The sequence below is a fragment of the Schistocerca gregaria genome, chromosome 2, assembly GCF_023897955.1.
Source record: "Schistocerca gregaria isolate iqSchGreg1 chromosome 2, iqSchGreg1.2, whole genome shotgun sequence".
Lineage (NCBI taxonomy): Eukaryota > Metazoa > Arthropoda > Insecta > Orthoptera > Acrididae > Schistocerca > Schistocerca gregaria.
This window is the reverse complement of record NC_064921.1, coordinates 1,023,621,141-1,023,643,048: the sequence shown is the minus strand read 5'-3', so window position 1 is coordinate 1,023,643,048 and position 21,908 is coordinate 1,023,621,141. Positions and strand designations below refer to the sequence as shown.

General features: G+C 44.5%; 1 protein-coding gene across 2 annotated transcripts in view; it reads right to left on the bottom strand.

Annotated features, from left to right (window-relative positions):
* Window positions 1-21,908, bottom strand: part of LOC126335536 (glutaminyl-peptide cyclotransferase-like) — a 73,544-nt gene that overhangs the window by 20,900 nt on the left and 30,736 nt on the right. For both annotated transcript variants that reach the window (XM_049998911.1, XM_049998912.1), the window contains exon 3: window positions 18,450-18,722. In XM_049998911.1, the coding sequence (XP_049854868.1) occupies window positions 18,450-18,722 (273 nt within the window). The remainder of the gene's footprint in view (window positions 1-18,449; window positions 18,723-21,908) is intronic.

The following is a 21,908-nucleotide window of genomic DNA, read 5'->3' as shown; positions in this document are numbered from 1 at the left end:
GATTCCAAGACTTACCAAGCGGGAAAGCGCTGGTAGACAGCCACAATAAAATAACACACTCACACAAAATTTCGAGCTTTCGCAACCGGTGGCTGCTTCGTCAGGAAAGAGGGAAGGAAAAGTAAAGATGAAAGGATGTGGATTTTAAGGGAGAGGGTAAGGCGTCATGCCAATCCCGGGAGCGGAAAGACTTACCTTAGGGGGAAAAAAGGATAGGTATACACACACACACACACACACACACACACACACACAAGCAGACATATTTAAAGGCAAAGAGTTTGGGCAGAGATGTCAGTCGAGGCGGAAGTGTGGAGGCAAAGATGATGATGAACGACAGGTGAGGTACGAGTGGCGGCAACTTGAAATTAGCGGAGATTGAGGCCTGGTGGATAACGAGAAGAGAGGATATATTGAAGGGAAAGTTCCTCTCTTCGGCGTGAAAGGAAGTGCTCCATTGGAGCGAGGCCCTGGACGTGCAGGATATTCGTGTATAGGGAAGTGGCATCAATGGTTACAAGGATGGTTTCCGGGGGTAACAGACTGGGTACGGATTCCAGGCGTTCGAGAAAGTGGTTGGTGTCTTTGATGAAGGATGGGAGACTGCACGTAATGGGTTGAAGGTGTTGATCTACGTAGGCAGAGATACGTTCTGTGTGGGCTTGGTAACCAGCTACAATGGGGCGGCCAGGATGTTTGGGTTTGTGAATTTTAGGAAGTAGGTAGAAGGTAGGAGTGCGAGGTGTCGGTGGGGTGAGGAGTTTGATGGAGTCAGGTGAATGGTTTTGTAGGGGGCCTAAGGTTCTGAGGATTCCTTGAAGCTCCGCCTGGACATCAGGAATGGGATTACCTTGGCAAACTTTGTATGTAGAGTTGTCTGAAAGCTGACGCAGTCCCTCAGCCACATACTCCCGACGATCAAGTACCACGGTCGTGGAACCCTTGTCAGCCGGAAGAATGATAATGGATCGGTTAACCTTTCCTCCAAACCCCTCTCCCAATCCGAAACCTCTGTCCTATCCAAAGGCCTCACCTTCAGCCCCACTCCCAGGTTCAACCAAACTGCCCTTGTCAAAGATTTATTGTCCTACACTCGTAGTCTCTGCTGGAAATATCACTTTGCCACGAAGAAAAATAATCCTGATCCCACTCCTAATGATCCAACTCCCCAAGACACTATCCAAATTGAACCCTGCCTGCAACAGTTCCGTCCTCCATCACAGCGGGACCCACCTCCTCTACCTCAAAATCAACCTCTCCAAACCTTACAGGAATTTCTCACTTCCAGCCTTGCCTCTCAATCTTTCTTGAAAAACCTTAATCCTACTCCCAACATCACCACAGCCGAAGCCCAGGCTATCCGTGATCTGAAAGGTTTCGGATTGGGAGAGGGGTTTGGAGGAAAGGTTAACCGATCCATTATCATTCTTCCGGCTGACAAGGGTTCCACGACCGTGGTACTTGATCGTCGGGAGTATGTGGCTGAGGGACTGCGTCAGCTTTCAGACAACTCTACATACAAAGTTTGCCAAGGTAATCCCATTCCTGATGTCCAGGCGGAGCTTCAAGGAATCCTCAGAACCTTAGGCCCCCTACAAAACCATTCACCTGACTCCATCAAACTCCTCAGCCCACCGACACCTCGCACTCCTACCTTCTACCTACTTCCTAAAATTCACAAACCCAAACATCCTGGCCGCCCCATTGTAGCTGGTTACCAAGCCCACACAGAACGTATCTCTGCCTACGAAGATCAACACCTTCAACCCATTACATGCAGTCTCCCATCCTTCATCAAAGACACCAACCACTTTCTCGAACGCCTGGAATCCGTACCCAGTCTGTTACCCTGGAAACCATCCTTGTAACCATTGATGCCACTTCCCTATACACGAATATCCCGCACGTCCAGGGCCTCGTTGCAATGGAGCACTTCCTTTCACGCCGATCACCTGCCACCCTACCTAAAACCTCATTCCTCGTCACCTTAGCCAGCTTCATCCTGACCCACAACTTCTTCACTTTTGAAGGCCAGACATACCAACAATTAAAGGGAACAGCCATGGGTACCAGGATGGCCCCCTCGTATGCCAACCTATTTATGGGTCGCTTAGAGGAAGCCTTCTTGGTTACCCAAGCCTGCCAACCCAAAGTTTGGTACAGATTTATTGATGACATCTTCATGATCTGGACTCACAGTGAAGAACAACTCCAGAATTTCCTCTCCAACCTCAACTCCTTTGGTTCCATCAGATTCACCTGGTCCTACTCCAAATCCCATGTCACTTTCCTTGACGTTGACCTCCATCTGTCCAATGGCCAGCTTCACACATCCGTCCACATCAAACCCACCAACAAGCAACAGTACCTCCATTATGACAGCTGCCACCCATTCCATATCAAACGGTCCCTTCCCTACAGCCTAGGCCTTCGTGGCAAACGAATCTGCTCCAGTCCTGAATCCCTCGACCATTACACCAACAACCTGAAAACAGCTTTCGCATCCCGCAACTACCCTCCCAACCTGGTACAGAAGCAGATAACCAGAGCCACTTCCTCATCCCCTCAAACCCAGAACCTCTCACAGAAGAACCCCAAAAGTGCCCCACTTGTGACAGGATACTTCCCAGGACTGGATCAGACTCTGAATGTGGTTCTCCAGCAGGGATACGACTTCCTAAAATCCTGCCCCGAAATGAGATCCATCCTTCATGAAATCCTCCCCACTCCACCAAGAGTGTCTTTCCGCCGTCCACCTAACCTTCGTAACCTCCTGGTGCATCCCTATGAAATCCCCAAACCGCCTTCCCTACCCTCTGGTTCCTACCCTTGTAACTGCCCCCGGTGTAAAACCTGTCCTATGCACCCTCCCACCACCACCTACTCCAGTCCTGTAACCCGGAAGGTGTACCCGATCAAAGCCAGAGCCACGTGTGAAAGCACCCACGTGATTTACCAACTGACCTGCCTACACTGTGACGCTTTCTATGTGGGAATGACCAGCAACAAACTGTCCATTCGCATGAATGGACACAGGCAGACAGTGTTTGTTGGTAATGAGGATCACCCTGTGGCTAAACATGCCTTGATGCACGGCCAGCACATCTTGGCACAGTGTTACACTGTCCGAGTTATCTGGATACTTCCCACCAACACCAACCTATCCGAACTCTGGAGATGGGAACTCGTCCTTCAGTATATCCTCTCTTCTCGATATCCGCCAGGCCTCAACCTCCGCTAATTTCAAGTTGCCGCCGCTCATACCTCACCTGTCTTTCAACAACTTCTTTGCCTCTGTACGTTCACCTCGACTGACATCTCTGCCCTTACTCTTTGCCTTTAAATATGTCTGCTTGTGTCTGTGTATGTGCGGGTGTGTGTGTGTGTGTGTGTGTGTGTGTGTGTGTGTGTGTGTGTGTGTGTGTGTGTGTGTACACCTGTCCATTTTTTCCCCTAAGGGAAGTCTTTCCGCTCCCGGGATTGGAATGACTCCTTACCCTCTCCCTTAAAACCCACATCCTTTCGTCTTTCCCTCTCCTTCCTGAAGAAGCAACCATCAGTTGCGAAAGCTAGTAATTCTGTGTGTGTGTTTGTGTGTTTTGTTCATGTGCCTGTCTGCCGGCGCTTTCCCGCTTGGTAAGTCTTGGAATCTTTGTTTTTAATATATTTTTCCCATGTGGAAGTTTCTTTCTATTTTATTTACGTCAGAGATAGAATTTCATAATACGTCCTTTATAATAGTAGCCATATACAGAGCACCTTCAGGAATTTTCAACCCGTCCATAAATGGTCTTGAAAATTTATTACTTTATCTAAAATTAAAAAACGAAGAACTAGTGGTTGCTGATGATTTTAATATAGATGTCCTGAAAAACACTGTCAGTGAACAGTTACTGAAATCAGTTACATTGTCATTCAATTTAATTTCTACTGTAAATTTCCCAACCAGGGTATACAAATGTTCTAAGGCTGCCATTGATAATATCTTTATAGACAATTCTAGGCAACTAAGCCACATTACAAATCCAGTAGTAAATGGGCTATCTGACCATGACATGCAACACCTAACATTTAATTTTGAAAATTGCCAGGGTAAAATATCTATCAGAACTGAGTACAGAAGGCCAATAAGACAGTCAAAAACTGAGAAATTTAGGAGATTGCTCAAAGAAATTAATTGGATGGATGTTTACAGCATCCAAGACAAAAATGGAAAGTACAAAACATTCATTAATAAAGTTAGCACCTTATTTGAAAATTGTTTTCCCCTGAAGGAAACTCAAATTAAGCAGAAGTCTAATAAGAAACCATGGATCACACAAGGTATAAAGATATCATGTGAGACAAAAAGGAAACTATCTGATATGTAGGGACACCTTTGATACTAGCATTACAGCTCATTACAAAAATTAACTGCAAAATACTGAAGAAGGTTATCCAGAAATCTAAACACCTGCATTATGAGAAGAAGAAAAATACATCCAGAAATAAAATACAAACAATGTGGGATACAGTTAAGTCAGAGATAGGTACGACCAGAAATGAGGAGGAACAAATAGCTCTAAAAATAAATGAAACCCTGGTAACAAATGCATGTTGTGTTGCAAACAATTTAAACAAGTATTTTGTCTCTGTTACTGACAGCATGGGGTTGTCAGGTTCAGTAAATAATGCAATGGAATATCTGATAACAGTGAACACACGCAATCTCAGTAAAATGGAATTGACACTTACTTCACCCAAAGAAATAGAATACATCATAAAGTCCTTGAAATCAAAGCATTCTAGTGGTTATGATGACATATCAACAAAGTTATAAAAGTGTGTTCATGTTAGCTTAGACATACCTTACGTTATTTGTGTAGTCAATCACTTATCACAGGAACATTCCCAGACTGGCTTAAATATGCTGAAGTTATACCTCTCCATAAGAAAGGGGGCAAAGAATGCCGTCAAATTACCGACCGATCTCACTTTTGCCAGCTTTTTCAAAAATCTTTGGAAAGGTTATGTTCAAATGTCTACTTAAGCACCTTAGTGAAAATAACACACTGTCAAAGTCACAGTTTGGGTTTCTTACGGGTTCTGATATTGAGAAGGCTATTTAAACTTACAGTGAAAATGTCCTTAATTCATTAGACAAAAAATTAGAGGCAACGGGCATATTATGTGACCTGTCAAGGGCTTTTGACTGTGTCAATCACAGCACTCTTAAGTAAATTAAAATATTATGGCATCACTGGTAGTGCTGCAAAGTGGTTTCAGTCATATCTTACTAAAAGAAAACAAAGAGTGTCATTACATAACACTTCAGCAGTAGGCAATCAGACATCATTTGACTGGGAAGAAATAACATAGTGTTCCCCAAGATTATCTTGTGTATATTAATGACCTGTCATCTGTTACATTACCAGATGCCAAGTTTGTCTTATTTGCAGACGATACAAACATTGCAATTAATAGTAAATCAAATATAAATTTAGAAAGAGCGGCTTATCAGATTTTTACTGACATTAGTAAGTGGTTCATAGCCAATTCACTGTCATTAAACTTTGAAAAGACCCACTATATGCAGTTCAGAACTTCCAAGATATTTCCTTCTAGTGTGCGTATAAAATATGACGACATGGAAATAGAAGTTGAGAGTGTAAAATTCTTGGGATTACAACTTGATAATAAATTCAGTTGGGAGCAAAATACTAACGAACTGCAAAAGTGCCTAAACAAGTCTGTGTTGGCAAGTGAATGATGTCAGACATGGAAGATATAAATATAAAAAACTGGCATATTTTGCTTATTTTCACTCCATTATGTCATATTGTATCATATTTTGGGGTTACTCTGCAAACCGAGAAATTTTTTTGAGTACAGTAAGAGTAATGTGTAGTGTAAATCCAAGAACATCATGTCGAAACCTATTCAAAGAATTGGGCATACTAACCACAGCTTCTAAGTATATTTATTCCTTAATGAAGCTTGTTGTAAATAATACATCTCTTTTTCCAACTAACTGCTTAGTACACAGTATCAGTACTAGGAATAAGACAATATACATAAAGATTTAAAATCACTGACTCTTGTCCAGAAAGGAGTCCAGTATTCAGCAACGTGTATTTTCAATAAGTTTCCAGCAACCATTAAGAGTTTAGTTTCAGACAAGGCACAATTTAAACATAATTTAAAAGAATTTCTGGTGGCCAACTCCTTCTATTCCATCCATGAATTTCTCAAAATGTGCAGTAGACCATTTTCATGAAAATTTATTACACTTTAATTTTTGACAATACTTGGTTGCAACAGCCAAGTAACTATTTACTGTGTGAAAGATGGATGTATGGAAAGCAGATGTAAGTCTTAAGTCTGTAAATAGTGGAAGTTTAATTTTAAATCTTGTATATCATTTGACTGTTCTTAACTGAGGATCATTGAAATGAATAATTTACTTTAATTTTTGACAATACTTGGTTGTAATAGCCAAGTAACTAGCTACTGTGTGAATGATGGATTTAATGAAAGCAGATGTTAGTATTAAGCCTGTAAATACTAGAAGTTTAATTTTCATTCATGTACTTAATTTTACTGTTTATTGACTGAGGATCATTAAAATTAATGAAACTCAAATTTTTCTAATTACATTTTTGACATGTTCCACACCCAGCAGGATCCCCTCTTTTGTAGGTCTATGGAATGAATAATTAATCTAATCTAATCTTTATGACGAGGTCTGTGGACAGCCTGGATTCATACACTGCTTTCTGCCTGCATTTAATTTGTATTCAGCTAACTACCCCAAATTTCTGTAAGCAAGAGGCAATGGAAACCTCTGGCCGTGGCTTTTCACGAATGAAAATATGTATTGTGAAACACTTTGTGCCATAGTCTCTGATAAAGTAGATTCTATTGTACACATGGACCAATATGGTTTAGATCTGCTTGTAAAGGCACTGCACCACTTTTGCTTGTATGTAAGTGTTACTGCAGAATATTAACAACCCCTAATGCTCCTGTCCTTGGAAATTCCACATTCAACAGCCTTGGGGTTAGTTGCTGTACCTTTACTCATGCATCATGATCTTTCCTATTCATTTGTAACTCTTGGGAAAATGTACTTTGTACTTATCTTCACACACATATCCCCTGGATATATCAGAATATCATGTCGCATTCTTTAACTGTAGGGAAACCATAGTGAAATGGTTCAAAAACAGGCAACTTGTTACAGTAGCACCCAAAACTTAATGATAGTGTATTGGGATGGAGCCTGATTATGAGTGACAGTCTAGTGTTTTAAGCATTATGTCATCTCACATGGTCGTATGTTGAATACATTTACTCAACAGATGGACATTTTAAGTACATTATTGAGATATTCCACAGAATAATTTCACAACAAAATAAAAATTGTTCTACTTACAAACCAGCACCAGAAACAAGTGCACTCAGATACCTCATAAATTGCTAACTTCAAGTGACTGCTAGATAGGAAATGCTTGTTACATCATAAATTTATTTTCTTCTACCTATATTTAACTAAGTCACATTTTAGAAAGTTTTCATATAAAAACATAAACGTAAAGAGATTAAATCGACAAACGGGAAAGAATCATCATATCAGCACTCTATAGTTCTTTATTTGGATACTTTCAATATTTATATCTTCCACCGACTCACACTGTGGTCCAGTATTTACATTCTGGAACAAAATGCTAATCAATAAACATTAAAGCACAAACACAATGTGTCATTAAAGTTAATGTGGCAAATGATTACTATAACTGCTTCATTAAACACTTAATTTATCCCAGGGTCTCAAGAGCTCTTTCAGCGAAAAATGTGGACTGTTACTGGTATCACGAGGTGGGTGGCAAATTATGTGAATGCACTCACAATTAATATTAGGCACGAAAATGAATGGCCACGTCGAAATACTCAGCACAGAGTACTAGTAATAAATTCAGGTAAAGTGTACAACTAATGCTCAAACTGAGATGCAAAGTTCCTTGCTGGACAATTCTGTAACTACAACCTCTGGTAATAAAGTGAATAGTCCTGTAACATTAACTACAGTTACCTTATTGTCCTTCGAAATAATCACCTCCCATAACTATGAACCGCTGAGCTCTGCGATACATGTTCTGAAAACTTTGCATGTAGTAGTTCTTTGGGATGGTGTTCAAAAGCCGCATCACATTTCGTTGGACTTCAGGAATATCATCAATCTCTTTCCTTTCAAAGCGAGTCTGAGTTGAGGGAATAGGAGAAATCTGGAGGATTGAGATCTGGAGAGTATGGTGGATGTTCAAGTTGCACCACCTCCTCTTCTTCCAGGAACTGCTTGACGATATTGACTTATGTGGGTGAGCACTGTCATGAAAAAAAGAAAAACCAGGAACCTTGTTGTGCATACTGGGATCATACCCTGTGTAGACATTGTATGAAATAGGTCAAAATTTCAACATACTGTGCAGTGTTCAACGTCGTTCCTTCACGTAGAAATTCCTTGTAGATAATGGTTGTTTGGGGGAGGAGACCAAACAGCAAAGTCATCGGTCTCATTGGATTACGGCAGGACGGGGAAGGAAATTGGCCGTGCCCTTTCAAAGGAGCCATCCCGGCATTGCCTGGAGCAATTTAGGAAAATCACGGAAAACCTAAATTGGGATGGCTGGACGCGGGATTGAACCGTCGTCCTCCCAAATGCGAGTCCAGTGTGCTAACCACTGCGCCACCTCGCTCGGTGTGAATAATGCCTCGACTATTGACAAAGGTGATGAGCATTGTTTTGACCTTTTCCCAATGAGATGATGTCAGAGAACACCATTCAATGCTTTGACATTTCATTTCGAGGTTGTACCCGAGACATCAGGTTTCACCCTCAGTGACAATATGGTTCAAGAAATTGAATGTCACATCCACCATTTCAAGAAAATCCTGTGAAGCCTCTAAATGTGCCTGTTTCTGATCACCAGTCAAATGATGTCGCACAAGATGACAACACGCTTTCCTCTTCCCTAACTGCTGGGTAAGGATGTGCTGCATGGATTCACGGTTCATCTGCAGTTCATCCGAAATCATATGCACAGTTAATTGACAGCCGTTTGTGATTAATATCCTCACTTTGTCAATGTTTTCATCACTGACAGTGGTCGCTGGTCATCTGCTAAGGGGATTGTCACAAACACTTTCTCAGCCTCCTCAAAAATGGGCGAACCACTCTTACACACACTTCATGGACAGTGCTTGATCCCCACAAACACATACCAACATTGCATGTGTTTCTTTCAGTGTCTTGCCAAGCTTAGAACAAAACTTTAAATAGATCATTTGCTTACCATTGTCCTGTTCTCAGTTCAGAACAAACACACTAAACACGCACTTCGTCCAACGGGCCTAACATGGAACACACATGATGATCAACTGAACTACGGTGGGACGGGGTGTCAACACTGGACACTATGCAGGTGCAGTGTTGTGAGTCACCTGAGTTGCCCCATCTACCATTCTGATTTCATTCACTGAACTTTATTGTCAGAGGTTGTACATAACATGTTGGGAGACATGTCGACTCATGCAATGTATAACTAGCCACACTAAACAACTTACCTGATTACAATAAAGTGGCATGATGGGAAACTGAGTTATTAATTAACAGACAACAGAAAATTTCAAAGCAAAGCAACCATAAAGGAAGCTTACTGGGGGGATATGTGTAATGTGACAAGATGTCAGTTCCAAACATAATGTATTTATTCGCAGCTTTTTAACAATCTTTAATAGCTCATTTCCCAAGAAAATAATTAAGAATGGTACAACAAAGCATCAAAAAATCTCTGGATTATAAAAGTAATCAAATTATCATGTGCAAGGAAAAGTAAATTGTCTGAAATTATTAGGACAAATGGAGAAATAGGACTGATTACATATTACAAGAATTACTGTGCTGTCTTATAGTCAAGAGAGAAACTAGGAAATCAGTTAAGGAATGTAAGGACTTTGTTATTCAAGAAAATAGCCAAATAATAAATGAGAGCGATCAAATAGCCAATGTATTTAATAATAACACACCTGAAGCATCCCAGAAGACTGGAGTGGACAATTCAGTGGATAAAGCAATAGAAATATGCAATAAGCAATGCCTTATATGAAGGCATACTGAAAAGCAATGCCTCTGAATTTCTCATGTGAAAACTCTTAAAGCTTTCTAAATAAAACAAACTTTATTAACTTTGGAGAGAAGGGTCCATGATCACCATCTACCTCCATCACTGTTATCTGAACCTGCCACTATCCTGCATTTAGAATGGCATAAGATTCTGTTGAAAACTACACACGACTGGTATTTATCCATTCCGAGACAAATGGAACCTGTTTTGAATCACAACAGGTGTTCAGTATCGAATTAGGCAAGGTAATGTGTTGCGTTTTTGGTATTTCTACATTTTTGTCCACCTAGATTGCTTCTCCAATCACGCGCAGCCCTCTGCTGTCTGACATCGACACCCAGAGGCAGTGATTGTGGTTTCTGTGTGTGTGTGTGTGTGTGTGTGTGTGTGTGTGTGTGTGTGTGTGTGTGTGTGTGTGTGTGTCCACTATCCTTTCCATAATACTGTCATCGTTCCATCCTGGAGTTTCCATTATTGGAAATGAAAGTTCAAGAGTGGGATTTAAAATAAGCGGTAATAGGATAACAATGATAATATTCCCTGATGACACTGCCGTCCTTAGTGAAAGTGGATACGAATTACAGGACCTGTAATTCAGTGGAGTGAACAATCTAATGAGTACAGAATATGAACTGAGAATAAACTGTAGAAAGACGAGAGTACTGAGGAGTATCAGAAATGACATTAGTTGTAAACTTAACATAAAAAGTCAAGGAATTCTGAAACTATAGAAGCATGACAACACATGACAGACAAAGCAAGGCGAACCTAAAAAGCAGATAAGCACAGGCAAAGAGGGCATTCCTGATCAAAAGACGGCTGCTAGTATCAAACACCTGCCATAATTTGAGGAAGAAATTTCTGAGAAGGTGTGTTTGAAGTACAGGATTGCTTGGTAATGAATCATGGAAAGTGTGAAAATCAGGAAAGAAGAAAATCGAAGTACGTAAGATGTGGTGGCTTAGAAGGATGTCGAAAATTAGGCAGAGGATAAGATATGGAGTGAGGAGGTTCTCCACAGAGTGGCAAAGAAAGGAACATACGGGAAATACTAACCAGAAGAGGGAGAGCATAATGAAATATGTGAATGTTCCATCTACTTTTGAATGTGCCCTGTTGTTACCAACAAATCCTTGAGGGAGTATGTACTCTCAAACAGCAAACTTCTCATCCACAATGCTTGAACAATAGTGATGAAAAGTACCTTACCAAAAATTGTGCAAACACCGAGTACCTGCTCACCAGCACCCATAAGTCATTTAAACATTCTATTTTCTGAGAAATTTTACTATCTCATAACCATAATACTTTCACTAAATCACTTCAACATTCACTGCACATTCTGCAGCTATCTAAAGTTACCATCATAATACAAAGCTAACACACAAGTGAGTAGGACCTATCTGTCTGCTTATTCGATCCAAAATAACAAATTTTGGTCACCTTATGGTTGGTTGGTTGGGTATGGGATTGAAGGGACCAGACTGCTAAGGTCATCGGTCCCTTGTTCCACGATAAAATCACACGAAATAAATACTGTCAGTCGTTAAAAACGGAGAACTGAGACAAGGGACGACACAATACAAGAAAGACAGACAAAGACCAGACAAACGGAACTAAAATCACATTGAGTGTGAAGGTGGTTGGCCGACCATGAAAATAAGGAAAAGCCAACCACCAAATGACATTAAAACCCACAGTTTAAAACCACAGGCCAAAGGCCCAAGTCAATACAGGAAATAAAAGGACAAACACTCAAATCATACGATAAAAACCCCCTGCCCGAATAAAACTCAACACGAGGTCCGCCATAGCAACGTCATCACATAAAAGGGCAGGGAGGGTATCAGGCAGCGCAAACGTCTGCCTGAGTCCTGTTAAAAGCGGGCAGTCCACCAAAATGTGGACCACCGTCAGAGCTGCCCCGCAGCGACATAGCGGTGGGTCCTCCCGGCGCAACAAATGGCCGTGCGTCAGCCGCGTGTGGCCAACGCGCAGCCGGCAGAGGACGACAGAGTCCTTCCGAGAGGCCCGCATGGAGGAGCGCCACACACCGGTCGTCTCCTTCACCGCCCGAAGTTTGTTGGGCGTGGGCAGGGTGCGCCACTCGTCACCCCAGGCACCAAGCACTTTCTGGCGCAAAAGCGACAGGAGATCACACTCCATAAGGCCGAGTTCCAGAGCCGGTGAACTCACTGCCTGTTTAGCCAGCGTGTCAACCCGCTCATTGCCTGGGATGCCGACATGACCTGGGGTCCAAACAAAGACCACGGAGCGGCCGCAACGGGCAAGAGCATGGAGCGACTCGTGGATGGCCATCACCAGACGGGAACGAGGAAAGCACTGGTCAAGAGCTCGTAAACCACTCAGGGAGTCACTACAGATGACAAAGGACTCACCTGAGCGGGAGCGGATATACTCTAGGGCGCGATAGATGGCAACCAACTCGGCAGTGTATACACTGTTCCCGGGTGCCAGCGACCGTTGCTCACAATGATCCTCTAGAGTAAGCGCGTAACCAGTGCGACCAGACCATCGAACCGTCGGTATAGGCCACGGCAGATCCGGGAAACTCGGCAAGGAGAGAAACAAAGCGGCGGCGGAGGGCCGGAGGAGGGACCGAGTCTTTCGGACCCTGTGCCAAATCCAGCCGAATGCATGCTCGGCGCACACACCAAGGGGGCAGACGGAGATTGGCCTGGAAAACAGGCGGGAGAGGAAAAAACTCAATCCCACACAATAGAGCCCGGATGCGAACCGCGATCGTACACCCTGACCGGGGCCGCCTGTCTGGAAGATGGACGATAGAGTGCGGGAACAGGAGACGGTAGTTGGGATGCCCTGGCAAGCTACAAACGTGGGCAGCATAAGCGGCCAGAAGTCGGTCGCTCCAGATTCGCAATGGAGGAACACCAGCCTCCACAAGTAAGCTGTCAACAGGGCTCGTCCGAACTGCTCCTGTGGCGAGTCGGATCCCGCAGTGATGGATGGGATCCAGCAATTGCAACGCTGATGGCGATGCCGAACCATAAGCCACACACCCATAATCAAGGCGGGACTGGATCAGCGCTTGATACAGCCGGAGAAGGGTGGACCGATCGGCACCCCATCCAGTGTGGCTAAGGCAACGGAGAGCGTTTAAATGCCGCCAGCATGTTTGTTTAAGCTGCCTAATATGAGGCAGCCAAGTCAACCGGGCATCTAATACCAGTCCCAAGAACCGATGCGTCTCTACCACAGCAAGAGGTTCACCGTCGAGGTAAAGGCGTGGCTCAGGGTGAACCGTGCGACGCCGGCAGAAATGCATAACGCAGGTCTTAGCGGCCGAAAACTGGAAGCCGTGCGCTACAGCCCACGACTGCGCCTTGCGGATAGCGCCCTGCAGCTGGCGCTCAGCAACTGCAATGCCAGCGGAGCTGTATTAGAGGCAGAAGTCGTCTGCATACAACGAAGCTGCGACGAACGATCCCACCGCCTCAGCGAGCCCATTGATCGCAATTAAAAACAGGGAGACACTGAGGACAGACCCCTGTGGGACCCCGTTCTCCTGGACCCGGGAGGAACTATGGGACGCAGCAACTTGCACGCGGAAGGAACGAGACGACAGAAAATTCTGAATAAAAATCGGGAGCGGGCCCCTAAGACCCCACCCATGAAGTGTGGCCAGGATGTGATATCGCCAAGTCGTATTGTACGCCTTCCGCATGTCGAAGAAGACGGCAACCAGATGTTGGCGGCGTGCAAAGGCTGTACGGACGGCAGACTCTAGGGAGACCAGATTATCGACGGCAGAGCGGCCTTTACGGAACCCACCCTGAGACGGAGCCAGAAGGCCTCGAGACTCGAGGAGCCAACTCAACCTCCGGCTCACCATACGTTCTAGCAACTTGCAAAGAACGTTGGTGAGGCTTATGGGGCGGTAGCTGTCCACCTCCAGCGGGTTCTTGCCAGGTTTCAACACGGGGAGGACGATGCTTTCTCGCCATTGAGACGGGAACACACCCTCAACCCAGATGCGGTTGAAAACATCTAGGAGGCGTCGCTTGCAATTCACAGAGAGGTGTTTCAGCATCTGGCTGTGGATGCGGTCTGGCCCAGGAGCCGTATCAGGGCAAGCAGATAGGGCACTCTGGAATTCCCAGTCGCTGAAAGGAGCATTGTACGACTCCGCGTGGCGCGTGTGAAAGGAAAGCCTCCAACTTTCCAACCGCTCTTTCCGGGAGCGGAAGGCCAGTGGGTAATTCGTAGATGCGGAACACTGAGCAAAATGCGCTGCTAACCGGTCCGCAATCGTGTCGGAGTCAGAACACACCACTCCATTCAGCGAAAGCCCAGGGACAGAGACAGGCGGCCGATAGCCATGGAGTCGCCTAATCTTAGCCCAAACCTGCGATGCAGAGGTACGGACGCCAATGGTGGAAACATACCGTTCCCAGCACTCATGCTTGCATTGGCGAATAAGGTGACGGGCACGGGCACGGAGCTGTTTAAAAACGATGAGGTTCTCCAAGGACGGGTGCTGCTTATGGCGTTGAAGAGCCCGCCGGCGATCTCTAATCGCCTCTGCGATCTCGGGCGCCCACCAAGGCACAGTCCTCCGCCGAGGGGACCCGGATGAACAGGGAATCGCAGATGCCGCCGCAGAAACGATGCCGGTGGTGACCGACTGAACCACCGCATCAATGGTGTCATGGGAAGGAGGTGCGATAGTGGCGAGAGAGGAGAACGAGCCCCAATCAGCCTTATTCAGAGCCCACCTGGAGGGGCGTTCAGAAGAGTGACGCTGTGGTAGTGACAGAAAGATGGGGAAATGGTCACTACCACATAAGTCGTCATGGACACTCCAGTGGATGGATGGTGAAAGTCCGGGGCTGCAGATAGAAAGGTCGATGGCCGAAAATGTGCCATGGACGACGCTGAAATGTGTCGGCTCTCCCGTGTTTAAGAGGCAGAGGTCAAGCTGCGAGAGAAGAGTCTCGACATCTCTACCCCGGCCAGTAATCGCGGCGCTACCCCACAGGGGGTTATGGGTGTTAAGGTCGCCCAGTAACACAAAAGGAGGAGGCAGTTGTGCTATCAATGCAGCCAACACATGACGCGAGACATCACCATCTGGCGGAAGATACAAACTGCAGACAGTAATAGGCTGAGGCGTCCACATCCTTGCAGCGACAGCCTCTAAAGGTGTGTGAAGAGGTACACACTCGCTGTAGACAGAGTTAAGGATGTAGACGCAGACTCCACCAGATACCCTCTCATAAGCTGCCCGGTTCTTGTAATAACCCCGATACCCACGTAGGGCAGGGTCCGCATTGCCGGAAACCAAGTTTCCTGTAGGGCAATGCAGAGGAAAGGGTGACTGCTGATGAGTTGGCGAAGCTCAGCAAGGTGGTGGAAAAAAGCGCTGCAGTTCCACTGGAGTATCGCTTTGTCCATGTCCGAAAAAGGCGTGAAGGGGCCGAGGAGGCAGATCACGCCACTGGGTCACCTGCTGCCACCGATGGAGGACCAGTACAATCTGCTTCCACGGTGTCTGAGGGTCCGGCGAGATCCAGGTCCTCAGCGGACGCCCGGATCTCCACCTTATCCCCGGACGCAGAGCCTGTAGGGAGCAGTGGGGTGGATGCCACCACGTGGTCCTTGGCCTTAGAGGTCTTCTTCTTCGTCTTGTCTCTCTGGTCCTTGGGTTTCATTGGCTGGGAGGGCTCCAGTGAGTCAGTCTCCGGGACGGAGGAGGAGCGGGAAGCCCTGCGACCAGCCGCTGGTCTGCTTTTCTTCCATTGGCTGACGTCACCCTTCCCAGAGGCGGAAACCTGGAAAGGAAGGGACCCTTTTCGTGCTATTCGAGCCGGGGAAGTTTGAGGCTTCCCCAGCTTAGAAGTGGGGACTTATGTCCCCGATGGTTGGGGGGTTGCTGCTCCTGAGGCAGGTAGAGCAGGAGCAGCAGGGAGTGAAGTTCCCCCCACCATCAAGGGGGCAGATGTAGCATTCCGGCTCTGAGAGGTGGCAGTCTGAGGGAGAGCTAATGGGGCCATAACAGTAGTAGCCGCGGCGTAAGAGGCAGTCATTCGAACAGGATGGAGGCGTACGAACTTCTGCTTGGCCTCAGTGTATGTCAGGCGGTCCAGGGTCTTATACTCCATGATTTTGCGCTCTTTCTGGAAGATCCTGCAGTCCGGCGAGCAAGGCGAGTGGTGCTCTCCGCAGTTTACACAGATGGGAGGCAGAGCACATGGAGTATTGGGATGTGATGGGCGTCCACAATCTCGACATGTGAGGCTGGAAGTACAGCGGGAAGACATACGCCCGAACTTCCAGCACTTAAAGCACCGCATCGGGGGAGGGATATATGGCTTGACGTCACAATGATAGACCATCACCTTGACCTTCTCAGGTAAAGTATCACCCTCGAAGGCCAAGATGAAGGCACCGGTGGCAACCTGCTTATCCCTTGGACCACGATGTACGCGCCGGACGAAGTGAACACCTCGCCGCTCTAAACTGGCGCGAAGCTCGTCATCGGACTGCAATAGAAGGTCCCGATGGAATATTATGCCCTGGACCATATTAAGACTCTTATGGGGCGTGATTGTAACCGGAACATCCCCCAGCTTGTACAATCGAGTAACCGGCGGGACTGGGCGGAGGACGCCGATTTGATCAAAACCGAGCCCGAGCGCATTTTGAACAAGCCCTCCACCTCCCCGAACTTGTCCTCTAAGTGCTCGACGAAGAACTGGGGCTTCATGGATGTAAAGGATTCACCATCAGCTCTCGTACACACCAGGTAGCGGGGCGAGTATGGGTCGCTGGCATCCTTAGTCTTTCGTTCCTCCCATGGTGTAGCCAGGGAGGGTAACGATTTGGGGTCATATGTAGTTGCGTTGTATTGAGCCCTGGAACGCTTAGAGACTGCTGGCGGCTGGCCGCCAGCAAGAGATGATGTACCACGCTTCATTGCGGGTCATCCGCCCTGATGCCACCTACTCCGACCAAGGGCCCTCCCCACGGGCGCCACCCAGCCTCAGCAACGACCACCTGGCAGGATGGCCATTGCCGGGAGTCCCAATGCCCCAAGGAGATAGGCATCTACTCCTTGGCATACGTGGGGAGTTAACGGCGTTGGCATCAGCAGAGCGATCCCTGTGTAGTCAGGGGGCTACAACCAACAGGGTACATGGCGGCCCCACCACAACGGACTGGCTACCGTGCTGGATTTCAGGTGATGTAGTCCAATATCGTCATTGGCGCATAAAGCGACATAGCATAGCAGACTGCAATAAACTGCACCCAAGAACAAATCCACGCCCAAGAGATGGTAGGTGAGCGGGCCTGCTAAGCGATGACGACAAACCTGGCTAGAGATGGTAATGCATGATGGACACATCGCTCTTCGGAAAATTTAGAAGGATGGAGGTCAAACCCGTTAGGGGACCATCTCACAAGGCCAAAACGTTTGAGACTCCTTTTAGTCGCCTCTTACGACAGGCAGGAATACCGTGGGCCTATTCTTACCCCCGAACCCACAGGGGGGGGGGGGGGGGGTCACCTTATGGTTGGTTGGTTTAAAAGAGGGGGAAAGGGACCGCACGACGAGGTCATCGGTCCCTTGTTCCTAATAAAAAAATGCCTCAAGTGTGAGAATAAAACAGACGAGACATATAACACAAAAAAAGGAAGACCACATGAATGAAGGAAAGGCAATGAACACTAAAACGAACAAAAGAGGAGAAGAAAATAACAGAGATATGCAAGAAACAGTTAGAAGAGAGTTAAACAAGGAAGCAGATTACAGAGGCTGGTAGACCACAGAAATAAAAAGGAAAAGCCAGCCTCTCTGCAACACAATAAAACCTCCATCCTAAAAGCACTAGGGTGGAGGACATTGAGGAACAAAGGACATGCACTAAAACTCAATTATGTAAGTTATGCTAAAATGACCTCAATGGAGAGAAAGAGAGTTGTGCTGTCATTTTTACATCAGAACTATAAAAATGGCAGCACTGTGACAACGAAAGATTTCCAATATCAATATAACCCACACTGAAGAAGCGATGACAATATTAACTGCAAATAATAATCAAATCTAACCTAGCTTATTGCAGCACGTTTCGTATATAATTTATTTTTTACTTGTATCATCACACAGAAACGAAGATTAAAACTAAAACTCTAACATGGCGCAGATAAACAAAGCTTTTTTTATTTAAATATTTTAATAGAACCTGGAAAAATTGGAGAATAAAGAGATTTACATAGTGCTTTGCACTTCAATATCAAACTTACCTTATCTTTTAGTTTTGATAGTTGTTTCTGCATGGTATATGCCAAATTTATCATCATCGCACATGGTACTGCTGAATCTGTGGCTCCCAAAAATTCTCCTTCACGAAAATATTTTGAATCATAATGGCATGCTAAAGTCAAGAAACTGTGAGCACTTGGATTCAATCTTGCAATTACATTTTCAAATGTAAGAGAGCCAAATACAGGCGTATTTGCTTTGAACTTATCAGTTTCTACATCCCAGCCTAGTTTTGTCATAGTCTGCACTAAAAACTGAAAAAGTCACTCATTACTCATCAAAATCTGTGAATAGTACCATATTACAGATTACATAGATTGAATCTACAAATTACAGCAAGCACTTAAATACTATTAGGTACCTGCAAATGTGGATGTGCACAACCAAAGCATTTTTAACATTGAAACACTTACAGTCATTACTTGAAACATAGGCAACCAGCCTCTGGCTGCTTTCGGTATTTCATCAATTAATTTAATCTACAGCCACGGAGCTCAGTCACCATTATCATTGATAAATTAAGTATTTTTTGTTTACTTCTTTTTTATGAATCAGTTTTGATACAAGAACAGTTAAATGGCCAGCCCTTTAGAGCACTATTGCTAGATTATTAATAAATGCTGAATTTAAATTTAACAAAGATGGTGCTGCAGCTGGATTGAGATGGACAATATTTGGCAGCATTCCCTTCTGGCAGTGGAATAACTACTCCCAACCATAATAATTTCTACTTCTGATGCCAGTGATCTTTCCCCAAATATCTATACCTTTTTCCATTCCCAGCCTCAACTTTTTAGTGATGCATAATCACTATTAAAGCTCACATAGTATTTGTGACATTTAAAATTTTTCCAGGGTACTGATTAACCTAGACCTTATTTAATTGCCTCAGCTCCTTTTGCAAAATCCAGTAACTCTGAAAATAACTTCCTGCATCCCATGTCTGAGAATGAGGCGATTGCTCTTCTACAGTTTGAATAGCAGCTCTGCAACATCACCTGAGGATGCTATCCAGATATTAGTCCCAACTCTGTGAGCCCAAGAACCCACTATTGTCTTTCGTCTCCCACAACTTCTAACCAGTTTCTTACAGTTCCACCATCACTGACTTACTCTGCCTCCAACAACCACAAGAACCCTTCTTCAGTCCCAATATAACAAACTATATATGAACTCTCTACGTTTCACACATTACCTTCAACCTATCTACAAAAAACCTGAGTCCCCTGGAATAACCATTGATATATTCGCTTCTTTGTACTTTCACTCATCTGAACAAAGAATTCTTTTACTCTCTTCCACAGCTTTTTATGACATATCAGGACTTCAATTAAATCACACAATACAATTTTGAAGACAGCATATTGCATAAAAATGGAAAGAGCTGAGCAAAAGAGAAATGCATCAGACATACTACGTACGATTCTAATGCGTCATCTTCCTATAACATTAAAATTCCTTGACCCATAAGCCACGACTGCTCCAGACATCAAATCTTTGGTATGCTGCAGCCATAACATGGCAATTTTATGGGGGTTTCTGAATTGTGGTTCTCTTAGATACCAGAACATGCATGTCCTGCACTACCTCATTTATGGCACTGTGAATCTCAGCAAGCATTTGCAGCAACCATTACCAAATGTTTTATGTACTCTGCTTTGCTTTGCTTTGCTTTGCATTAAATGCTATGTGTTGTTTTCTTGTCTTATTTTAAAATGAGTCAAGTAGTATCCCAGACCCTCCATGAGGTTCAAATACAACTCATGCAAGACCAAACAGGATCGGCTCAAAGCAAGTTGCTCCAATTGACATGATTTAAGAAATGGTTAAGTTCCAATAGAAGGGCAACAAATCCAGATACTTCAAGACCATTGCAGTATTAAATTCCACAACAGAGTCTAAGTAATTTATATGGGTATGCCCAAGCTAGTTAAGATGGCAGATCTGTATGTGGGATGAATATATGAATTTCTGTACTGATGACACGTCTCTGCAGGCAGTGTTATATGTTCAAGTTTAAAAAAGCCGCTACATAATTCAGCCCATACTCTGAGCTTGCTTTCTTCAAGGTTATATGGTAGCACTATAAGCCTGCAAATAGTGATACATTAAGGGTAAAAGATCCCTATTTTACACAAATGTTACAGATTAAATTGCTGCTAGTAGTTAATTTTAAAAGCATACAATCATTATTTTATTACAAAATAAGGTAAACATAAATCATGCGACTTCTTGTGCAATTAATTTATACATAAGATGATTGCATTACAGTTCCGTAAAGCAAAGAAATAAAGAAAAATGCCACTGCTTACATTAGCACAGCCGGATGTAAAAAGGGAACATTTCTAGTAACCTCCTCCCCCTCCCCCTCTATTTTGGATCCAGTTTGTCATTTTTGCTAGACTGCAGTCCATCTCTGCCAGATGTTAACTTCAAACAATGAATTATAAACCACAGTACCAGTGTTGTACTGAGGCAGAGCTGCACTGCTTCAAAATATTGAAATAGTTTCATGGTTGTGTAAGCAAACACAATTTCCAGTGCTGTTCTGATCAATGTGAACACGCGTGCCAGACAGTGAAACTACAATTACAGTCCACACCATGTTTGGCCCGTTATCAGCCAGGGAAACCACTCTTAGGAGATGCCTACACCTCAGATCACAGCATGGGAGCAGTACTTGGCCACAAAAATTTGAACGGATCAGAACAGCTCATTGCTTTTGTGTGCAAGTTATTGAATGTCACAAAGCAGAGATGTTCCCATATACAGAAAAAAATCATATATATCTCTACAAAAATACCTTTCAACATATCACTGACCACAAGCTGCTGGTCACACTGTTCAATGCGGCTGCCAAGATTCTGGACAAACTCCTCATGGCCTACAGAGGTATCCCAATATCACTGCAAATGCTTCAGGAATACCAATGTCAATGCTGATGATTTATTGCAACTGACCCCAATTTTGATCAGGACGAACACAAGTTATTTCAACTTGATGACGACTTGCAAATGACCTTAAATAATTTGCAAATGACTTTAAATAATTTTCCACTCACCAGTGAATTAATCGACAAGGATACTGGAGCGAACTCCATACTCTGGGTAGTACAAAAGTACATCTTACAAGGATCGCCAGAGTCGATGCTATGAAGAGGCAAATATTGAGCAATGTCAATCAGAAATCATAATCCCAACAACGCTTGACGGTGCACTCTAAAAATGCTCCATCAAAGACAATGGGGAGCTGTCAGAAAAAATGCTGTAGCCTGCAGTTTTGCCTACAGTCTGGGGATATGCTAGGACATTGAGAGTATGACACAAATATGCTGTCACTGTAATGCATCAAACAGCTCGGTGCCACATGTTCACCCCATGGCTGGCAGCTACACCCACCATGGGAATGAGTCCACATTAATCTAGCAGGGCCGTTTCTCA